This window comes from Sinocyclocheilus rhinocerous, unplaced genomic scaffold (assembly GCF_001515625.1).
Source record: "Sinocyclocheilus rhinocerous isolate Xijiao unplaced genomic scaffold, SAMN03320098_v1.1 scaffold220, whole genome shotgun sequence".
In the NCBI taxonomy this organism is placed as follows: Eukaryota; Metazoa; Chordata; class Actinopteri; order Cypriniformes; family Cyprinidae; genus Sinocyclocheilus; species Sinocyclocheilus rhinocerous.
In genome coordinates, this window is record NW_015666573.1 from 438282 (window position 1) to 459023 (window position 20742).

The 20742-nt window shown below is 39.1% G+C and overlaps 1 protein-coding gene across 3 annotated transcripts in view; it reads right to left on the bottom strand.

The window, feature by feature from the left end:
• Nucleotides 1-20673, bottom strand: part of LOC107732887 (liprin-alpha-3-like) — a 40612-nt gene extending 19939 nt beyond the window's left edge. For 2 of the 3 annotated variants that reach the window (XM_016544318.1, XM_016544320.1), the window contains exons 1-15: nt 20496-20673; nt 17218-18278; nt 11436-11537; nt 9474-9638; nt 8853-8927; nt 8696-8755; nt 8491-8619; nt 5894-5986; nt 5025-5077; nt 4790-4883; nt 2983-3117; nt 2782-2865; nt 1907-2038; nt 832-894; nt 624-703 (exon numbers count right to left, since the gene is read on the bottom strand). In XM_016544318.1, coding sequence (XP_016399804.1) covers nt 624-703; nt 832-894; nt 1907-2038; nt 2782-2865; nt 2983-3117; nt 4790-4883; nt 5025-5077; nt 5894-5986; nt 8491-8619; nt 8696-8755; nt 8853-8927; nt 9474-9638; nt 11436-11537; nt 17218-17550 — 1598 coding nt within the window. In that variant the 5' untranslated portion in view covers nt 17551-18278; nt 20496-20673. The remainder of the gene's footprint in view (nt 1-623; nt 704-831; nt 895-1906; nt 2039-2781; nt 2866-2982; nt 3118-4789; nt 4884-5024; nt 5078-5893; nt 5987-8490; nt 8620-8695; nt 8756-8852; nt 8928-9473; nt 9639-11435; nt 11538-17217; nt 18279-20495) is intronic. The other variant, XM_016544319.1, reaches the window with a different exon arrangement.
• Nucleotides 20674-20742: the final 69 nt, after the last annotated feature.

Below are 20742 nucleotides of genomic sequence, written 5' to 3' on the forward strand. Positions count from 1 at the left end.
TAAATAAATCAATAAATCCACTGCTCTCTTGTCTCCTCTGAGGCTGGGACTGTAAATAGTGTTCTGTGCTCGTCTGTGCAGCCAAAGACAGAACAGTTAGCATGTTTTGCTCAAACTTTCGCCATGGCATTAGAACTGGTACACCGTTGTCGCTTGCGAAAACACAATGACGGCGCTGTGGGTGTATTACATTTACAGATTAATGGGCGGTAATATTATAATGAGATCCCTTTGCCACATCACTAGGGGAGCGAAATCAGACGCGCTTGTTTTTTTCAGACGCTTGCAGAAAAAGGCTTCCCAAAACAAAGGTACTGGGTTAACCTTTTTCACGTTTCCTTGGTTGGTAGATGCACCGGGGTCCTGATTATAGCACTTAAAACCTGGAAAAGTCCGATTTTCATGATATGTCACCTTTAAAGAATCATACCAACGTGTGGAAAATGGGCATCCGATGTCCCCCTTTAAGTATTAATAGTAGGATTGATTTCTTTAAAAAAATCTTACTGACCCCAAATTTTGAATGTCACATACTGAAGTAAAATTGATTGTGAATGTCATATACTTCATAAGTGGGCATAAATGACTTTTTAAGAGGACAGCAGAAATATTATGCATCTTACCGTGAGTAAGAGGAACCAGGTCTTCCTCTCAGCTGGTCCAGCTCTAGTTGAAGCCTCTCCAGCTCTGCAATCAGCTGATCCTGGGAGGAATAAGATTTTAGTATCAGATAATGTAGCCATTTGGACTCAGGTCAAGTGAACAGAACCTTTTCTTTTTTTTTTTCTTTTTTTTTTTTACAATACCATTATAGGTTAAAGAGAAACATACCTTGTTCGCTAAGAGATCATCTTGGATCTTCTTCATGTTAGCGAGTTCCTCAGAAAGAGCGTTCTGTAACATATTACACCAGATGCTTACATATAAATTAATTCAGTTGTAAGGTGTTCTTATCCAAATTGATCTCATGTGTGTTTCCTGGGAATCAAACCCATGACAGTGGCATGGTTAGCATCATGCTAGGATGGGTCACAATGGAGAAATAGTTGACCAGTCAGGTGAAGTTGGCTAGTTTAGATTATAATCATTTTTATTTTAGGTTTTGATATGTTTTTTCTTAAATTAGCATACTATCTGAGTGTGCTGTGTTTCTTGAAAAAACAAAACAAATAAACATGAATAATAATTAGATATAAAACAATAAATAAAAATAATTACTTAAAATTATAAGTAGAAAAAAATCTAGGCAATATTTTATGATTTTTCTATGATGTTCTAGACCTAGAAATCATGCTTTTGAAATTCCCTCATTTTTACAGGACGTTTTTAAATTTTTACATGTTTTTAAAACGGTATGTTGAAATAGTTTTCCTAACTGTTAAAAATGGATCTTGAGACGTACGCTTCTTCAATCTGTTTTTGAACACACCTTTTGTAAATGGCCTCTTACAAACACATCCAGCTGAGGTCAGAGGAACCAGAAACAGCCTAATTATACTTCCTCAAAACTGATTAGTTAACTACAGTAGTTGTTCAGGCATCCCACAACTAGCAGATTTTGAAAGTATGTAGTTTTGCACATTCCTACACCATTCCAGTCACATGTCTTCCGTCTCATGTCTTCTGTTTCTGACATTATGTGCAAATTATGTTTCAGCCATTCATCATAGATTCTCTGATGAGAGATGCATTGGGTATGAAACACCTGCTTTTGTGCTGAAATAATGAGGGAGGACACATAGAGGAAGCCTGGAACTCCTATTAGACATGAACATAATTGAGGCAACATCTGGATTTTGAGGTAAACATCAAAGATGTGGTGACATGTCAAGGCTATTTTTCAGTTTTTTGGATGTGTGTGCAACGTTGCCAAAGAAATCAAATCTGAAATTTCGGAGGATCACACCTTCTCCTCCAGGGCAGCCATTCTCTCCTTCAGGTGCAGCTGCAGTCTCTCATTGGACTCCGACAGAAGCTTGTCCACCGTGTCAGAGAGACGCTTGTTGTGTTCGTCATTCATCCGTTCCCTCTGCCTCGCCTGGGGGGAGGGAGAGAAAAAGAGAGGGAAAAGTCACGGACAGAGAAAGAAGAATGATGAATCTTGAGTATATACTTGACTAACAGTGAATAAAAGGTGATGAGAGATGACGCTGTGTGGTTTCAAGCAAATCTAAGACTAACACTATTTTGAATTTCTTTTTGAATTTATATGACTTATTTCTAAGTAATATAATTGTTTCTTGTTAAAGTCACACATCCCATCAGATAGAGATTCGCTTGATGGAAAAAGTATCAAAAGTGCTACAAGAAACGTGGTTGCTTCTCAGATCAGTTTTTTAAATAATCAAATATTATTTTTAAATATTTTTTAAATAAGTCAACTTTAAATATAAATTAACTATATAAACTATATGTTTTTTGTTTCATATGTGCAATACTCATACATCTACTTACAAAATTGCTTTTGGATTCTCCAGTTGAATTTTAATTGTTATTTTTATTTGTATTTAAAATATACTTAAACATGTTTAAAATTTATTTAAATATTTTTTTTTACATTTTGAAGATGTTTAATGCAAATTGTTTATTTACTTTTTATGTTAAATGAGAAACTCATGATGTAACATTTGTGAATCAATAAATTTCACGTCATACTCAATATGTTTGCATTTTAATTTCAAATAATAATTTTTTTTTTTTACTCTAAAAGCCCATCCATAGTGAAAATACTTCACTATATTTGACATGCTGAACAAACGAAAAAAAGAGAGGATTGGTCACCCTCTGTAGCTCCTGATTTTTCTCTTCAAGTTGTGCCTCCAACTGTCTCAGTCGCTCCTCAAAGTTGCCATGACGCTCCTCTGCCTAAACAACAGAGCAAGGATAAAATGTCTATTAACATTAGTTTGGACCTGTTCTCAATTTGAAATGAGTTAATAGCACAGCACGTCAAACAGATCTGAACCTGACAGCATACCACACCTTGTTGAGTGCCGCCACCCTCTGGGCGAGCTGAGCCTCGATCTCGGGCAGCGTCTCAGCCCTCTGGAGGGTTTGCTGCAGCTTCTGTTTAGCATCGTCTAGACGCTCCTGGAGCTGCCTGTTCTTCTCTTCGCTCTGAGTGACAGAACAATGAGGCGAAATAATAAAGAACACCATAATGAACACATTCTCTTCAGGAAAAACAGTGCTTTGTTTTTGGTGGAGACCTGGAAAAACACAATGGAACTTCTTTTTGTCAGAAACGAAGCCACCAAAGAATCAAAAGAAAAAAAATTAAGAAATAAAATTATGAACAAAAATCAGGTAAACAAACACAGGCAGATGAAAAGTTTAGTCATTACGTTATCTATAACCAGTGATCATTTCGATACGTATGAACAGCAAAGACATATGTTACATAAAACCAACACGTCCAGACATATCACAGAGCCTGGAAACAAATTCTAAATTCTTGTAGCCACAATTACAGACTTCAACCCACAAGCATCTAAAACAACAAAATAAATTCACTTAGATTTAAATGCAAACAGTAGTTTAGGTGCATTAACACCTTCTTAGGTTCCATAGCTAAGAATGTCTAAATCTGCAGTGCATCTCTATTTACTGTGAATATATAGTGATATATTTCCCATTGCGGAATTTGTTTAACTTAAAGATTTGACAGCGAAAGGCTTTGTACAAATATAAAGATTTGGAATTAATATCTTTAATAATATGCCAAAAAAAGTAGAAAACAAATTTCAAGATTCATTTGTTGTGATAATAAAATAAAAAGTTAGTTTCTTATTTAGTTTTTTATTTATTCATCAGAATATCAACCAGTTTACATGTCCACATTCATAACAACTACATTTTAATGGGTTATATAGAATTAATAAAAACTGTAGACTACCCTTCAAAAGTTGTTGTTGTTGTTTTTGTTTTTTTAAAGAAATGGTTTTATTTAGCAAGGATGAATTAAAATGTAAGTGACAGCAAAGACTTTTACAAAAACAAATGCTGTTCTTTTGAACTTTCTATTTATCAACAAATCCTGAAAAAATGTACCACAGTTTCCACAAAGATATTAAGCAGCACCAGTTTTTAATACTGATGTCAATAATATTATTTTTGAGCACCATAAATATAAGAACACATAAAACAGTTACTTTAAATTGTAATAATATTTAAAAATATTTTACAGAATTTTTATTGTACATTTGACCAAATAAATTAGGCTTGGTGAGCATAACCTTTATTCAAAACCATTTAAAAATCTTACCAACCCAGACCGTTTGAATATAAGTGTAAATTATATTTAATATAAACCTTTAGATTAAAATTGTTAAATTCAGCTTTTATTTAAACACAAATATCATGTTTTTTACTGTCTATGCTTTTTCCTATGAAAAAAAAAAAAGAATCAGAAAATTAATTTGGCCTTGTAAGGATTGAATAGTTTTATGGGAAAAATCATAGTTTGATGCTGTAGTTAGTAACAAAGAGTCCAGGCCTATTTGTTGACCAATAATCTGAATATTGGAGGGGGCCTACAGTGGTTCCCCATGGTGGTTATGGCCCTGAAACTTTAAGGTCTTAAAATACAAAAGATTTCTTGAAAACTGAAAAGAAAGAAAAGTCTTGAAATGTTTGCAGATGAAACAAAAACAAAACAAAATCTTCAGGCACAAATGGCGCTATACCCTGAGAATAACCCCCAGAGACTCCTGCTGATGAACACACTGTTAAATGTTCCTTCAATAGTTACACCTTTCATGTGTGTCTGTACATGATTTTTCTTTTGTACCTGTCTGTATAAAGACTCTTTGCTGGCAAGCTCGTTCTCCAGCTTGTCTTTGATGTCATGGAGAGAGGTTGCCTCCCTCTGGGCACTGAGGTACCTACAGACAGAAACACACACGGTGAGGATCTGCAGGCTGCTTGAGAAATCAAAACTGCAACTCTATCTGTGTCATTCCAAAGTGCGGCCATACCATACGACAAAACAGCAGTGAGATCTGGTCTAATTTGGTCAAGATTACCTGCGCTCTAAGGTGGTAATTCTTTCCTCCATGTCCTCTCTTTGACACAGCGCCTGGGAATGAGGGGGTGGGAAATTGTGAGATAAAAGAGAGATAACGTCAAAAAGAATAAAAGACAACAACATATGGTTAACTGATTGCAGAAACACACTAAACAATCACAATCAGACCATTCGGTAACATTATTATGTTTGGGCGTCTGTCTAGACAGCAGTTCCACCATAACTGTTTACTTCAAATGGTGCTGACTATAAACATTTATTGCAAAACAAAAAGCGCGGTATCAAATATTACATAATTGCTAAGAGGGAGGAAGAAGAGGCACTGGAAAACGAGTGTAGCGAAAAGAACGACAGGCAGTGTGTCCAGGGAAATGAGGAAAAAACCCTTTCATTTGCCATTATCGAGACTGTACTTTATGACAGTGGAAGCAGATTATAAGCAAAAATCTGCTCAAGGCATCCAATGTAAATAGGACGCCAAGCCAGCACGGTAGCTACCGGCAATTCCGGAAAATTCCATAAGTAGCGAGTCGGTGACATGAAACAGGCGCCGTTGCCAAGTTGGCAAGTCTTTGTGTTACCGCAGGAGAATACAGCTTCTATTATACAGAAAATTAGACTTCTTCCATGAGGAACGTCAGACAGACAGCTGATTATTTTGTTGGCAGTTTGATTGATCTCGCTTTGGCTGACAGACACACCCATCAACAACTAGAGCACTTTACCGGCAATTAATCACTGCATCGTGGCAGGAAACCCTTCTAAATGGGAAGGGAGGTGGGATGACAGCAAAACCATGGTTGCGTGACATGGGGCTCTTGATTTTGTTTTGAAGAGCTCTTGATGAGAATTTAACCTCTGACCCACCTCTTTCACGTCCCTCTGAAGCTTCTGATTGGCTTCCTCAGATTTAGCTAATTCCCTTCTGGCGGTAGTGAGCTGCTCCTCGATCTCTCCAACCTGCACATTGGAGACATGGCTCAGATGTTAACATGTGCACATGAACGCATGCAAACACAAAGACGAGCCAATGAAACTTGGATGCATTCCAGTAGCCATTTCTCCCTCTGTCATTTCTTTTCAATTATAATTGGGAATGCTGCATACATCCACCAGAGGGCAGCAGAATGTGACACAGTCTTTCACTCAGCATCTCCTCTGATTCTGTATCTCTATGACAACCAGAGGCACAGCTTCCCCAAAATTTTGAGGTGAAAATGGGAGGAGGACGATTTAATGTTAACAAAATTCACAATTCATTTCATTTCATGTCTCAGAATGTGGGTTTTTTTGTTTGTAATTTCACAGCTGTAATACCATAACGTGTTAATGAAGTTGGAAAGCGCCGCTTTTCTATCGCAAATGTGCCGAATCTGCTGATGTAATTACAACCGCTAGGTGATAGAGAAGGGGAGGGGGAGGCCGGGGGAGAGCTGAGCTTTCGTGCCTCCGTTGGTAAAAAAAAATTAGCCTATCAGCATTAGCCAATCACCATCGAGTGTTCACTTTCAGCGCTGAGGATTGTTGAGAAAAGAAACCTCGTAGAGGAGGCTAGCCTCCCTTCTGATATCAACCAATCATCATAGAGACGTAAATTACGTGATATTAGTTTGAACGTCTCCCGCTGCGCTGATAATGTACCAAGTGAGTAGCGATATTGAATATTTGATCGCCAACAGATTTACCAAGCTGTCATACAAATTAAAAATAAAGGGAAAACACGCCTAAGCTGGATATAGGCTGCAGCTCTCTTTTAACACAGACTTTTAAGAAGGGATGGATGTTTGCTTCAAGTGATAGGTCAGGTAAGTGAAATTATATTATCTTGCTGTATGTGTGTCATTTTCTTTACGTTTTCTGACTAAAAGCAACCAAATAAAACATTTTAAAGTGGTTAAGCAAATAATAATAATAATAATAATAAATAATAATAATAATAATAAAAATAATAATAATAGGCAGGGATCCCCAGACCAATACAATTAGTGTGCCTCCTCTATTTTAAAACCCACAAGCCGCCACTGATGGCAACCATAGGAATGCCAGACTAACTAGAACCTTCTCATCCAAAATGTGTCAGTGCTTTGAGTGTGTCATACTGTAGGTCTTCTCCCACCTCGTCTGCCCCCTATTTCCTTCCTGTGTCTGTGAACATTACATATGCATCACACACACTTATAAGCTCTGTTTCAAAACCCAACTGGCTTCTAAGGCAGTATCCTAACCATCATGGAACCTCATAAGTCACTGATTTGGAACACTCCAAACAGGCCGGAGCTCTGCACATCACACAAATAGCACACTTTGTTTTTACGTAATTTCAGTGGAGCTGACTATGTGGTTAGCATGTCATAACACGCATACACTACCATTCAAATGTGTACATGTATAGGCAAAATAGCTCAAATAATACATTTTTTAATGGAACACATTTTAATTAATAATTTTTATCCTTTTTAAATGAAATATGTATATGATATATGTATATGATTTATTATTCAGCTTGTTGCAATGCATTATGGCAGGGTCCATGTCCAGTCCCGCAACTTCCTGCAGAGTTTAGCTCCAACCCCAATCAAAAACACACCTAAACCGGAAAATCAAGGGTTTTCAGTATTACTAGAGACTTCTAGGACAATATGCTGGGGAAGGTTGGACACCACTGCATTATGGGATAGCATTCTCTCTATGGCTAGAATTTGGCTTCCTTTTGAATCAACTTGTCTTGTTGAGAGTGTGCCTACGATTCTTTAAAGGGGTCATATGATGCAATTTCAATTTTTCCTTTCTCTTTGGAGTGTTACAAGCTCTTGGTGCATAAAGAAAATCTGTAAAGTTGCAAAGATTAAAGTCTTTGGACTCAGAGATATTCTTTATAAAAGTTAAGAGTCAACCATGCCTACCTAAAACGGCTCGTTCTAACACGCCCCCACATGTCTACGTCACGATGTGGGAAGATTTGCATAACGCCGCCCAAATGTTCACGCAAAGAAAGAAGGCGTAACTTTTATTCTCGCTGTAGTATTGTTGTTGCCGCCGCCATGTCGTGAAGGCGCTGTGTGTTTCGTTGTGAAAGCGAAACTACTTTGTTTGGTCTTCCAAAAGAGGACGATATCTGCTTCGTCATGCCTGGAGCTGATCCGTGCTGGTCGCTGAGGAAATACATCAACTTCGCGCTGTGGATCGCCGGATCGGCTTTCACCGTGGACGAAGCGAAGTCCAGCCCGGGGTCGTTACATGTGGTTGCCTCAAGCCCGCCCGCCGCCACTCACTCAAGCCGGCCTCCGCTCACTCTAGCCCGCCGGCCATTCCTCACTCTAGCCCGCCGTGTGTGACGCGTTTTTTGAACCTTAAACTGCATAAACACATTTCATTACACCAAATACACAAAATGATGTTCTTTTTAGCAACATCATATGACTCCTTTAAAATTCTCCCTCTATAGGCAGCAGTGCAACACTCACCTGTCTGCACATGAGCGCCAGTCTTTCTTTTAACTGTGAAAGCTCTGCTCTCTGTCTCTCTATCTCTCCCTCTCTCTGTCTGTCAATCTCGCCATCATCCAAGATGGAGGAGGGGCCGTTCGGGAGCCGCTGTGTGAAAAACAGAGGAACATGAGAAAAAAAGATTGAAAAGATTCAAAACATTATCCAAATAGTTCGGACTCACCTCCTTTCCATTGTCCAAACCCCGTTCTCTCCTTTTAATCTGATCCCGTAAAGACAGAACCTAAGTGTAGCGAACAAATCTAAGCATGCAAGACCAGCGTGCCACATAAAGAGAGAAAAGGAGGTACAGACATATGTTGCAAACGTATGATGTTTACCTCATTTGTGGATGCTTCCAGCTCTTCCTCTAGAACGGCAACTCTCTCTAAAGCCACACGCAATCTCTCACGCACCTGAGGGAGAGAAGAACAATAGACAATGAATCAACAGGGAGAACTTGTCCAAAAAAACATCACCTCTATGAAGAGACGCAGTAATTCTGTAGATGTCTGACTGTTTAAACACTGATATCAGCTTTAACAACTTCTTAATGAACTCATAAAGTGCAATACGAGAAGGTGTCCTGCTTCACTGATAGCTGTGCTTTAAAACAGAATTATTAGGTTTTTTGAAGGGACCAAATGAAACTACCTTTGCATCAGAGAAATAATGGCTTAGATTTTGTTATTTCCCTTCACACAAAGCTACTGTATAGCTTAAGAAGACTTTAAATACAGCATATGAGTCATATGGGCTATTTTTGTGATACTTTTATGGTGCTTTTCATAATTTCTGAAGCTTTAGGCCACTGTGTTTTCATTATGAGCAGGACTAACCAGAAAAACACAATGAAAACAGAAACCAAACGACAGCTGTGGTCACAAAAAAATTCAGATATTTGGATTTATCATCATGCCAACATATTGTAGGACAGGAGAGAGTAGGGAAGGGCTGCTGACCTTTTCGTCCAGGGCTTTATGGTGTTCGAACAGGGACTTGAGGGCCTTGAGCACCTCCACCTCGCTGGAGACTCCAGCAGGAGACTGAGCCTGCCTCTTCACCACAGTCATCCTCAGAGAACGCTCGTGACGAGACACCAGACACTCCAGATGCTCCAGCAGCAGCTAGACGGCACAGGAAAGAAACAGAGAAAGTAAGAATTTAAATTGGGAGACGGGTGATAGTTATTACCCCTTTCTTTACTCTAGTGAACATTTGCCAGAGTAGGATTGACTCCCAGAGAACAGTCTTAGGGGAGTCACATACATTACCATTCACAATTTTGGGGTCATGGAGATTTTTTTATGTTTTTAAGTCCTTTATGCTCAAAGGCTCAAGGCTGTATTTATTTGATCAAAATTACAGTAAAAACAGTAATATTGCAAAATATTATAAGATCTTTAACTGTATTTCACATTTAAAATAATTTATTCCTGTGATGCCAAAGCTGAATTGTCAGCAACCATTACTTCAGTCTTCAGTGTCACATGATCCTTCAGAAATCATTCTAATATGCTGATTTGCTGCTCAAGAAACATTTCTAATCATTATTAATGTTGAAAACAGCTGTGCTGCTTAAAGGGTTAGTTCACCCAAAAATTCTGTCATTAATTACTCACCCTCGTGTTGTTCGAAACCCGGAAGACTTTCATTCATCTTCGGAACACAATTTAAGATATTTTTGATGAAATCTGAGGGCTCTCTGACCCTCCCATAGACAGCAAGGTAACCTTCACGTTCAAGGTCCAGAAAAATACCAAGATGATCAACAAAGTAGTCCGTGTGACATCAGTGGTTCAACTGTATCATGACAGTATCATGACGCGAGAGTGTGGCGGCGCTGACCCAGATCCGGCGTAATGCCATCATCACGCCAGATCTGGGTCAGCGCCGGCGCCACCACACGCTCGCGTCATGATACTGTCGTGAACGCGCGTCCACAAGTGACGCAGTAGAGACGAAAATGTGGAATAAAGTAGTTATTTTTGTTTTCTTTGCGCAAAAAAGTATTCTCGTAGCTTCGTAACTTTACAGTTGAACCACTGATGTCACACAGACTACTTTGTCGATCATCTTGGTACTTTTCTGGACCTTGAACGTGGTAGTTACCTTGCTGTCTATGGGAGGGTCAGAGAGCCGTCAGATTTCATCAAAAATATCTTAAATTGTGTTCCGAAGATGAACGAAGGTCTTACGGGTTTGGAACAACACGAGGGTGAGTAATTAATGACAGCATTTTCATTTTTGGGTGAACTAACCCTTTAATATATTTGTGGAAACCGTGATACACTTTCTTTGATGATTCTTTGTTGATCCGATTTGATTCATTCTTTGACGAATAAAAAATTCAAAAGAACAGCATTTTTCTTAAAATATAAATCTTTTTGGAACATTATAAATGTCTTTACTGTAATTTTAGATCAATTTAATTCATCCTTGCTGAATAAAAGTAGAATTTTCTTTTCCAAAAAAAAAGTCTCAAACCTCAAAAGGTCAACAAAGAGGCTACAAAAAAGACTGAATATTTCCACCATTATTCCAAGGACAAATAGTCTGTTCACTGAACACAAGTTGAACTTTTGTGATAACATGCTACCACAATAGTAACATAAAGGTAAATTGGAATGAAAAAAGTAAATGAAAATTTTAATTTGATGCATCGAAGAGTTTTGAACTAGCTACAGAAAACATCGATTTATGTCACTGTACTTCTGACTCTAGTTACTGAGACAACACCTTTGTGAAAACTAGTCTATAAATGGTAATAGATATATATGGTAAGGGTGAGATATTGCACCCCAGCCAAAACTTTTCATCAAAAACAAACACCCTAAACACAAAACCACAAACACAGGCAGGGGATATAAAGAGGATGTGATGTCTGTTTCACACGCACAGATTATGGTTATGGAGTTACTGACCCGTGTATTGTTCCTCTCCGCCTTGAGCTCAGCAATCTCCTCTTCTCTCTCCAGCAGCTGCTCCCGCCAGACATTCAGCTCTTTGGTCAACACCGCAAACTCCTGCTCACACACACAAACACACACACAACAGAAAATGAACTCTGTTCTGATCTTTACAGGCTCCTAGCAATCAACACAAATAAATAATAAAATAAACTTGAAGTATACTACATTTTGGTAAGGGTTGTTATTGTTAACTAAAACTATTAAAAATTGTGTTGATGAAATCAAGCTAAAATAAAATAAAATATAAATATTAGATGAAAAACTTACAACATACTGCTCTTCAGCACAGTTCAAAAGTTTGGGCAGTTTGGTGGTTGATAACCACTGGTTTAAATTTCTTAAAAAATTTTTTCATCTATAAATCTAATTTATTCAGATAGGATGCACAAGAAAAGTAGGCATTTACACTCTATGTATAAAGAATTTAATGATCATCAAAAGTTAAAATGTATTACTGTACTCAGACCATCAGACGACAGCAGATGAAAAAATGTTGTTACAAAAGTGTAGAGAAAGATTATTAAATTATTGCACATTTGCATTGAGTTCAGAGTTCGTTTGGACTTCCAATGTGTTTTGTTGCAGTTATGTTTTTGTTATAGCCTACTACAGCATGTGTGAGCAGTGTTGCAAAAATTCAGCTCTTTGCCTCTTTTTATATACATTTTGCAAACAAACTGCCGAATCCAACAACTGAACGTGTTAATACATTAACTTAAAAAACATGAGATTATGCAAATTACTGACACTGAACTATTTCATTTATTGACATCGCAGCATCATTTCATCAGTAATACAAGGCTGTTGATTAGTTACCGAGTTAACAGAGGCTGGTATCGTAAATGCCCAAACGTTGGTATCGTACAACCAACCCGTGTTTGTGTGCGTGTGGGACTGAATCAGAGTTTGTTACTTTTATTGCTTCTGTGTGAACAGCCAACAAAGTCCACATTCTGAACACTCCAATGAGCAACTCTCGGGTGTAAGGTCGTCATAGCACCATGTTGTGTAAGATGACATATGGCCTCACACGGCTGCCACTGCGAGCCTAAAGCCACACCATCTTTTTCCAGCCACCTATATGTGATCGGGCACCTTCCTCAAGAATCACGCACGACACAGCTTCCCTGTCTTACGCAGACAAAATTGCTATTGCATGTGTAATTATGTACTTTGTGTGTCCATTTACCTAAATGCACAGCAGATGTTGGGATTTTTATTAGATGATGCTGAATATGTTTGCGAGATGACGTAAAGAACCACTAATAACTTAACCTAAAAGTGAATCAAATCCCGGATCAATCAAGTCAGCGACTCAAGAAAAACATATGGAGATTTGAATCCGAGCCAATCTTACTAAGCAATCACATTCCCTCCGCAATGCAAACCAAACCCCAATCAAAAGGCCTTTAACAAGCAAAGCACCAATCACGTTGCATGTACCTTCTGAGCTCAAATCGGCCAATCATGTTTCCTTTCCTTCATGATGAATGCGTTTGGTGGGTCACGTCTCCATCCTGTCTATATCTAACTGCCTCACTTTCTGCCAACATGAAAAATAGGGGAAAGAAGCTGGAGCAAGGAGGAGGAGAGGAAAGGAGGAGTGGGGGGGGCTGAGCTTAGGAGTGGTATAGTGGTACACAGATGGTAACTCAGTGGGCCCATAGGACTTTGGCATTCTGGAAATGTACCTTGCTGAGATTGGACTAGAATTATGTTTGGCAAAAGTATGCCAAACACAACTGCGTGATAATGTCCTGCCTTATTTCTCTCTCATTCAAGCTCCCACTACGGCTCCACTGACACAAAGGACCTCAACAATGGCTTTACATCCTCTTTTTCAGCTTTTGTCTCTTTCTCGGTTCATTTTTCTCTCATACGTCCAACACTGATGGGATGCGCCGACTGAACCCTGCTTAATGTATCACTGCTCTGAATATGTGTCTGCTTATTTCAGAGTGTTTGCATATGTTTGTGTGTGAAAGAGAGAGAGATATTGATTCTCCCTCTCTCTGTGTTGCTATGCCCCTTAAATATCCAGTCGTTCCCATATTTCAAGCTACATGTTGGTGGCAGTCGGTCCCAAAATGTTTCCAGTGATACAGACGTTGATCTTTAATTGGTAGACAAATATGGTGTTAGAACTGTATAAAAAGGAATAAGTTCACAAATACAGAATCATAAATGTGTAACTCAATTCACATGAACAAAACATGATTCATAAATATGCAAATGCACTGACAACTTGTTCAATGTTTTTGCATTTAATAATGTATTGTTCAATCTGCATTTGCTAATTGTCACACATTTGTGGGTCGCCTTGGAATTGTGACTTGTCTGACAGGTTTTGATTCACAAATTCATTCTTACAAGTATATTTTCTTTAGACTTCAAAAATTACTTTTGTTAACAAGGTATTTTGTTTTATTTACCTGTAAAACAAGACAAAACTGATGATGATGGAAAATACTTTTAACAATACAGTTAAGTTCAACTCTGTGACTCAATGCTGTCTGTCTCTTCTGTACAATGTGCTTTAATGGAAAAGGAGTGATGTTATGCTGAAATTAAATCCACACATTATGCAAAGAGCAACTTTTTTCTCTCTCTCCACTAGAAACATAGTGGTCCAGAGAGTTTGGGATATTAGAAGCGACTCCTTTATTTTGTACACACACAACATAACTTAGAGGATTCACTTTACTACAAATCAAAGTGGTTGTCACTCTCCAAATTTTGCAGTGTACATATATGTCTTTGAGCACTAAATATAATGTGACAGGCAGCAAGGATGCCAGCAATGAAGTGAGTGACTTAAATTACTAAACTAAAAGTATTACTTTTAATTTTGTTTCTGTGTAATTGTAACATTTAAACATGACACAACTCTCCCATAAAAAGACATATTGCAGAGAAAAGATTACTTGCGTCACCTTACTTGAGTCAATCATTTGTGAAATGTGTATGTGAACACAAATCTAAGGTGACAACCATAATGTGAAGATTTGCAAACGCAGATCCAAAAATCTATTTGTAATATAAAATCCTTTGAAAAACTCATGAACACATTTTGTGAATTTGAATAAGCAGGGCTCGCAAAATCGCTAGCCCGACGTCCCGGGGCTATTGTGTTTTCCATTTGGGCTACCAAAATGTATCACCGCCCTGCCCGACGGGCTATCTTGAACAGTGATATAAAATGCCTTCGTTGATTTGCGTTGTTCACTAGCTTGTAGGGGTAAAACGGATCATAGTTGATCATTTGCACATGTTTCTAAGTCTTGCCTATTTAAACATTCAAGTGTTTTAAACCATTCACGCGCATTCGGAGCTGCGTGCACTCATTCAAAGCGCGCACAGAGAGCCGCGTTTCAGACAATGCGCGTACACAGAATTGATTCCTCTTTCGCGTATCCTTGCATCTGAATGAACACATACACACAAAATTATCTCAAAATAACTGTCTCGGCAAGTATTCTCGTAAACACAGTCGGTTATGTCTTAAGTGAACGTAAACAGTGGAGAAAGAAATCTCAAGTGCATCATTATATTGGATCCGTGCATTCGGTCTTAAAGGGGCAGCAGCCTATAAATACCTGCTGTTCCATAAGCGCCACCTGCTGTCCGAGAGTGACATTTGCGTCTCATTCACACCCAAAGGGCTACCAGCGATTTTGAAATTTTGCGAGCCCTGATAAGGTTATGCATTTGTGAATATATTCATTTTAATACTGTTCTGACCCCATATACAACTGCAATGCCTGACAGACTTATCCATTGGCCAAGCTCATGACCTCACCTTAAGCTGCTATGATGTCATTAAAGGATTCAAATTCATTATTTGACAAAATCTACAAATGAAACAACAAAAGATTCAAAAGATTATACTCTTCAACAATCAAAAATATATTGTCCCACCTTGCCTAAAACAAGTCACAGAATCATAGATAAGCAGATAATCTCACAAATATATGTATATATATTAACACCTTAAATTAGATCAGAGGAGACAAAATAGTTCAAGACCTGAAAAGAAAAGCCCACAGCAATCTAGAAGATAAAGATTAGCTTAAAGGGGTCATATGATGCGATTTAAATTTTTCCTTTCTCTTTGGAGTGTTACAAGCTCTTGGTGCATAAAGAAGATCTGTAAAGTTGCAAAGACTAAAGTCTCAAATCCAAAGAGATATTCTTTATAAAAGTTAAGAGTCAACTACGCCTACCTAAAACGGCCCGTTCTAACACGCCCCTACATGTCTATGTCACGATGTGGGAAAATTTGCATAACGCCGCCGCCGCCCAAATGTTCACGCAAACAAAGAAGGCTTAACTTTTATTCTCGCTGTAGTATTGTTGTTGCCGCCGCCGCCATGTTGTGGAGACGCTGTGTGTTTCGTTGTGAAAGCGAAACTACTTTAATATTCCTGGAATTGAATATTCCAGGTTCAATCCAAGTTAATGGATAAACTCTGTGTTACGTGCACCCAGATTATCAGTGATTATTCAGCAAAAGCCAGCTCCATAACCTCCAAGACCTCAAGACCTTTGACAGCTCCAGAGCTTTTGTTAAAACTACAGATTGTGCATTTTCATATTCCCGTCCACAGATCATAGTGGCGACGTCAAAATCAAAAGTGCATTATGGGTGTTGAACTTCTTAGCAAAAGGGAACGTCACAGCCCTTTTTCTCTAGTCATGTATCACAGATTTTAAAAATGTTTTGCATTTCTACTGCATAGACAGCCAAGTTTTATTAAAAGCCATCTTTCCAGCAGTAAATTCCCCCTTTAAGCTCAAATGACAGCATTTGTGTCATAATTATCACCAAAATAATTATATATAAAAAAACTGTTTCAACCCTTATCTTAAAAAAAATCATTGTTATGGTGTGGTCCATATCCAATTTGTGAGCAAAATAGTGTAATTTTAATAAGAATCCTCGTGAATTTTGCACAAGGGTGAAAAACGTGAATGCAGATTTTGCTCATTTTCAGGTTGGTCACATGCATTCGCTGTGCTGACCAAATAGAAAGCTGCTTGATTAGAAAGTGACTTCTGTGCGAACTGTGCTTTATACATAGCTAGGCTACTGACAACAGACAATGGACCTTTTTTGCCCCCAAAATTTAGCTATTTTGGTAAGAAACTTACAATGGAAGACAATAGGACCAATTTTAAAGCTATAATTTTGCGAAAGCACTTACATCAATTCCTCTGTTAAAACTTGTGGTTTACTTGATCAGTACTGTAAATCTATTTAAATCATAATTTTTGTAGACATTTGTTTGTTTGTGATGTTGTGCTGTCATGGGAACATTGTAAAATTGGATATAACTTAACACTTTTCACACTAAAATCATGTTAACACATATTGTGCGCATCTTGTGTTTCTCTTTTTTAAAAAAATCAGTATTTTAATGTTTACAGATTGGCCCCTTTGCTTCCATTGTAAGTGCCTCACTAAGTTTTTGCTTTTTTTTTTTTTTTAAAAAAGCAGAAATTATTTTTTGTAGTAATCAATATTATGCCACAAATGCTGTCATTTGAGCATACATGTAACTTTGACTGAACCCCAGGTATTCCTTTAAAACATGTTACTCCAAACGAAGATGATATTTATGGTTTTAAATTACAGGAGCACAATAAATCAATATAATTACGAATATTCACATTATGAATCTCTTGCAACTTCAAATAATGTTATAAACACACATACAGGACCCCTGATGCGTACCTGTGGCAGTGCGATGGAGAGTTGTCTCTGTAGCGAGTCCTTCTCGTGGCCCAGCTCTCGCAGACGTAGCTGTGCCGTGCCGAGACTCTCCTGGGTCTCTCTGAGACTCTCTAGCAGCCGCTCTCTCTCCGTCAGCATGTTCACCATCAGAGACTCCAGATTTCCAGTGCTCCCCCCCTCGTCTCCACCACGGGCCTCCCGGCCCCCATAGCCACCACCCATGCCCCCTGCACCGCCCCCCATACCCCCACCACCTCCAGCAGGAGAGGACGGGCCTCCTCCACCACCACCCCGCCCGTCCTCCGAGATGGTGGGCATCACCTCACACATCATCTTGAGGCCGTGAACAGGTGCGAGAGTTTAAGGGCGAGTGTGTGTATGTCTTGGCCCTACAAAAAGAGGAATTTGCGAGGATCACAGTGTGGGACCGTGAATCTGATGGTGTTTGCGTGCCTGAGAGACTACGGCACACAGATAAACAACTTGTCATTCATATGCGGGTGTTTAGGATGGTGCAGCGTGTGGTCTGTGGTAAGAACGTGCGCCTTAACAGTCTGCAATGTGTGTGGGAATGTGAGTATTGCAGATATGTTATATTATGCGTGCATTTGTTCTCTCTTTCTTTTCCTCTATATCCTGTCCCTCAGTTAGTGTCTGTTTGAATTCACCCTCTATTCAAGCTTTCTTGGAGGAATCTCCTAATTGCTGTGCTCTTCTTCAAGGGTGGACACGTACTGTCAGAGCTGTCTTCTTGACAATGAGTTTATTATCCACAGCTTTTCATTTATTTTTTCCTCAGCGCTCAGGTAGATTCATGAGTTGTGTTGCTATTTCCTGAATGGCTTCAAGGCTCCTGATTGGCTTAGTATGTGCTGTTCAAAATCCTTGGCTTGGGTGCGTTTGGGTGGAGCAGCAGGACGTGGTCTCAGGTGGGACAAAAGTGGCAGGAGAAAGTAGGAGGGGAAAGTCACTGGCTCGCAGGGACTGGATTGGGTAAAAGGAAGGGTGGGCATGAAGGAGAGTCTTCTACCCAGTGGGTTCGAACTTCAAGTAAAGGAGAGCTGAAGAGGAAAATAAAGGAGAGTGACATTAGCACAAATTGTCAAAGCTGGACAAGACATGAAGAAATAAAGCATTATACATCAAATCCAGTGAATTTATAGTCTCTGAGTAAACCATTTTAAAACAGCAAGTTTCCCAGTAGACTGTTTTACAATAGCACTTTTATTGACTCTTGGGATACCATCACAAAAAAAGGGAATAGGGGGACAGTACACATGGAGAAAATAATACAATAAACAAAACCAAAAAGGCTTCAGACAGAAAGAGGTGAAACACAACTGTTGTGATATCTTACTTTTGCAATTACTAATAAAACATGCTTTCAATGCAGACATTTAATGCATTAAATGTTGTAATACAAGTTGTCATAGCACTGGGATAGATAAGTGGGGAATGATCTGTGCTGTTGGGTAACTGTTGACTGTCATTTAAAGCTTTAAAACATATTGCGATTAAAGACACCAAATAAAAAACAGTAATGCTTAAAAGTAATATGCCCATCTTGACAGTGACATCATTTACATGCACATAACTTTCTGATTAAGGTTCATATTCCAGGTAAGCCTTTATTCTGAAAACAGATTTCCACATGCTCCAGAAATAGTGACATATCAGCATATCCTGAACATTTTTCTGTTTGCTTGAGCCATTTATAGTGCACCGTGCATTTTAGTCATTTTGAAGAGTAATTTAATCAACTCATGAAATATCTTTCATATCCCAACACAGGAGCTATGATTTGCGAAATATAAGTCACAAGACTCTTACAAATATAAGCCATGATTATTCTTTCAATTTTCTTTAATGTTCATTAGAAAAGAAAAAGTGTTTAATTTCTCTGAAATTTTGAGTTGTTTGTATCTGATATCACAAATTACCTTTGCTTGGACGTAGATAAAAAAGAATGTTCAGTTAAAGTCGATATTCCGAATATGACCCACAAATCTTAATAATGCAAGCATATGCTATCTAATTAAGATTTCCAGAAACCAAAACACTGGATTAATCTGGTTATGGCGATCAATGTGTTGGCATGACCCTTGCATAATCACAATATGACCAAATTCTGATTCACATCAGAATATTCCTGTGCATGTAAAAGCATCGAGTGAGAGACATGGAGTTAGCACTGAAATCACTCTGCTCTTCGACACAGGACTCAGCACTAGATGGTGGCAGACACATTGGGGAGCATCAAACTAAAAATAACATTGTAACCATCGGGTTTCCCCGTCACAGAAATCTGGGAATAGCATGAAAGAGCGTCCTGTTCCAGTGAATGTCGACACAGGAATTTGTAAGAATCAATAGAGCAGTGATTCCTCGCACAGGCCACAAATCGTGCTAAATACTCCCTGTCTTGCATGTTAACGACGTCGAGGCGAATAAACACAATGTATCAGCATCGTTTCCGCGACTGTCATGCAGAACATTCAAATCTACACCCAATTCCATTTGTTTTGTCTCTCTGCCTGCCCGTCTGTCCGTCCGTCCGTCTCTCTGGCTCCCTCCCTCTCTTTCTCCGACACACACCTATTTCAAATTCCCTTCAACACAGACCGCAGCCGTTTCCTAATAACACAACGCACAGCTTTTATTTTTCGTTCGCTTTTACGTTATATTTGCTTCTCTAAACAGGCTCTGTAAAGCACATTAGTCAAGAGGCTAATGGATGCGCATGATATACGGAAATGAAATTCATGGTGTGTAACGATCATGTAGCCGGGCAGCGCTTTTTGTGTTTCCGTGGACGCTGTCGACACGCAGTAAGGAAGAAACGGGTGGATGCTGCTGATCTTGTTTATTCCGTACTAACATGAATGGCTCGATGAAAAGAATAAAAAAATAAGCACCGCTCCGTTCGCAATTCGCCCAAACGCCGCTCAGCGTTCTCGTGTAAACTGGGCTGGATGTATGTGTTGACGTATTCCTCTGCCGCTCGCTCCACCATGCTATATGTGCCGTCTCTCTTCTGCAGATAAGCGACAGGACATGCCGTCGAAAGGAAATGATTACATTTGAACTAGTCTAACGAACAACGCATCGTATCATTTCTTCAAATGTTGCTGTTTTATTCTCTTCCTCCCATCCTTTCGCCTCGCCCCCTCCTCCCAAGTCCTCCATCCCCCTCCTCATCTCCACAGCTGGGCGATATCACAAACACAAACATGCATATCTAAGAAAATACATGCGATGCTGAAATATGCACCGCTCACCGTTGTCATCGTCGAGAGTAAACGCTAGACATCATCATAATCATCATCATTTCATCCCTGTCGACCCCATCGGAGCGCAGCGCTTTCGGGTGCCGAATTCGCCCAGTTATCAGCCTCCCCCCTTCCCTCTTCCTCACACATGTAACGACGGCACCGAGCGAGCAAACGTTACACCTATCCACAGACAACCCCAGTCTCTCTCTCCCTCTCTCTCTCTCTCTGCCCCTCCCTCTCGATGTAAAGGCGC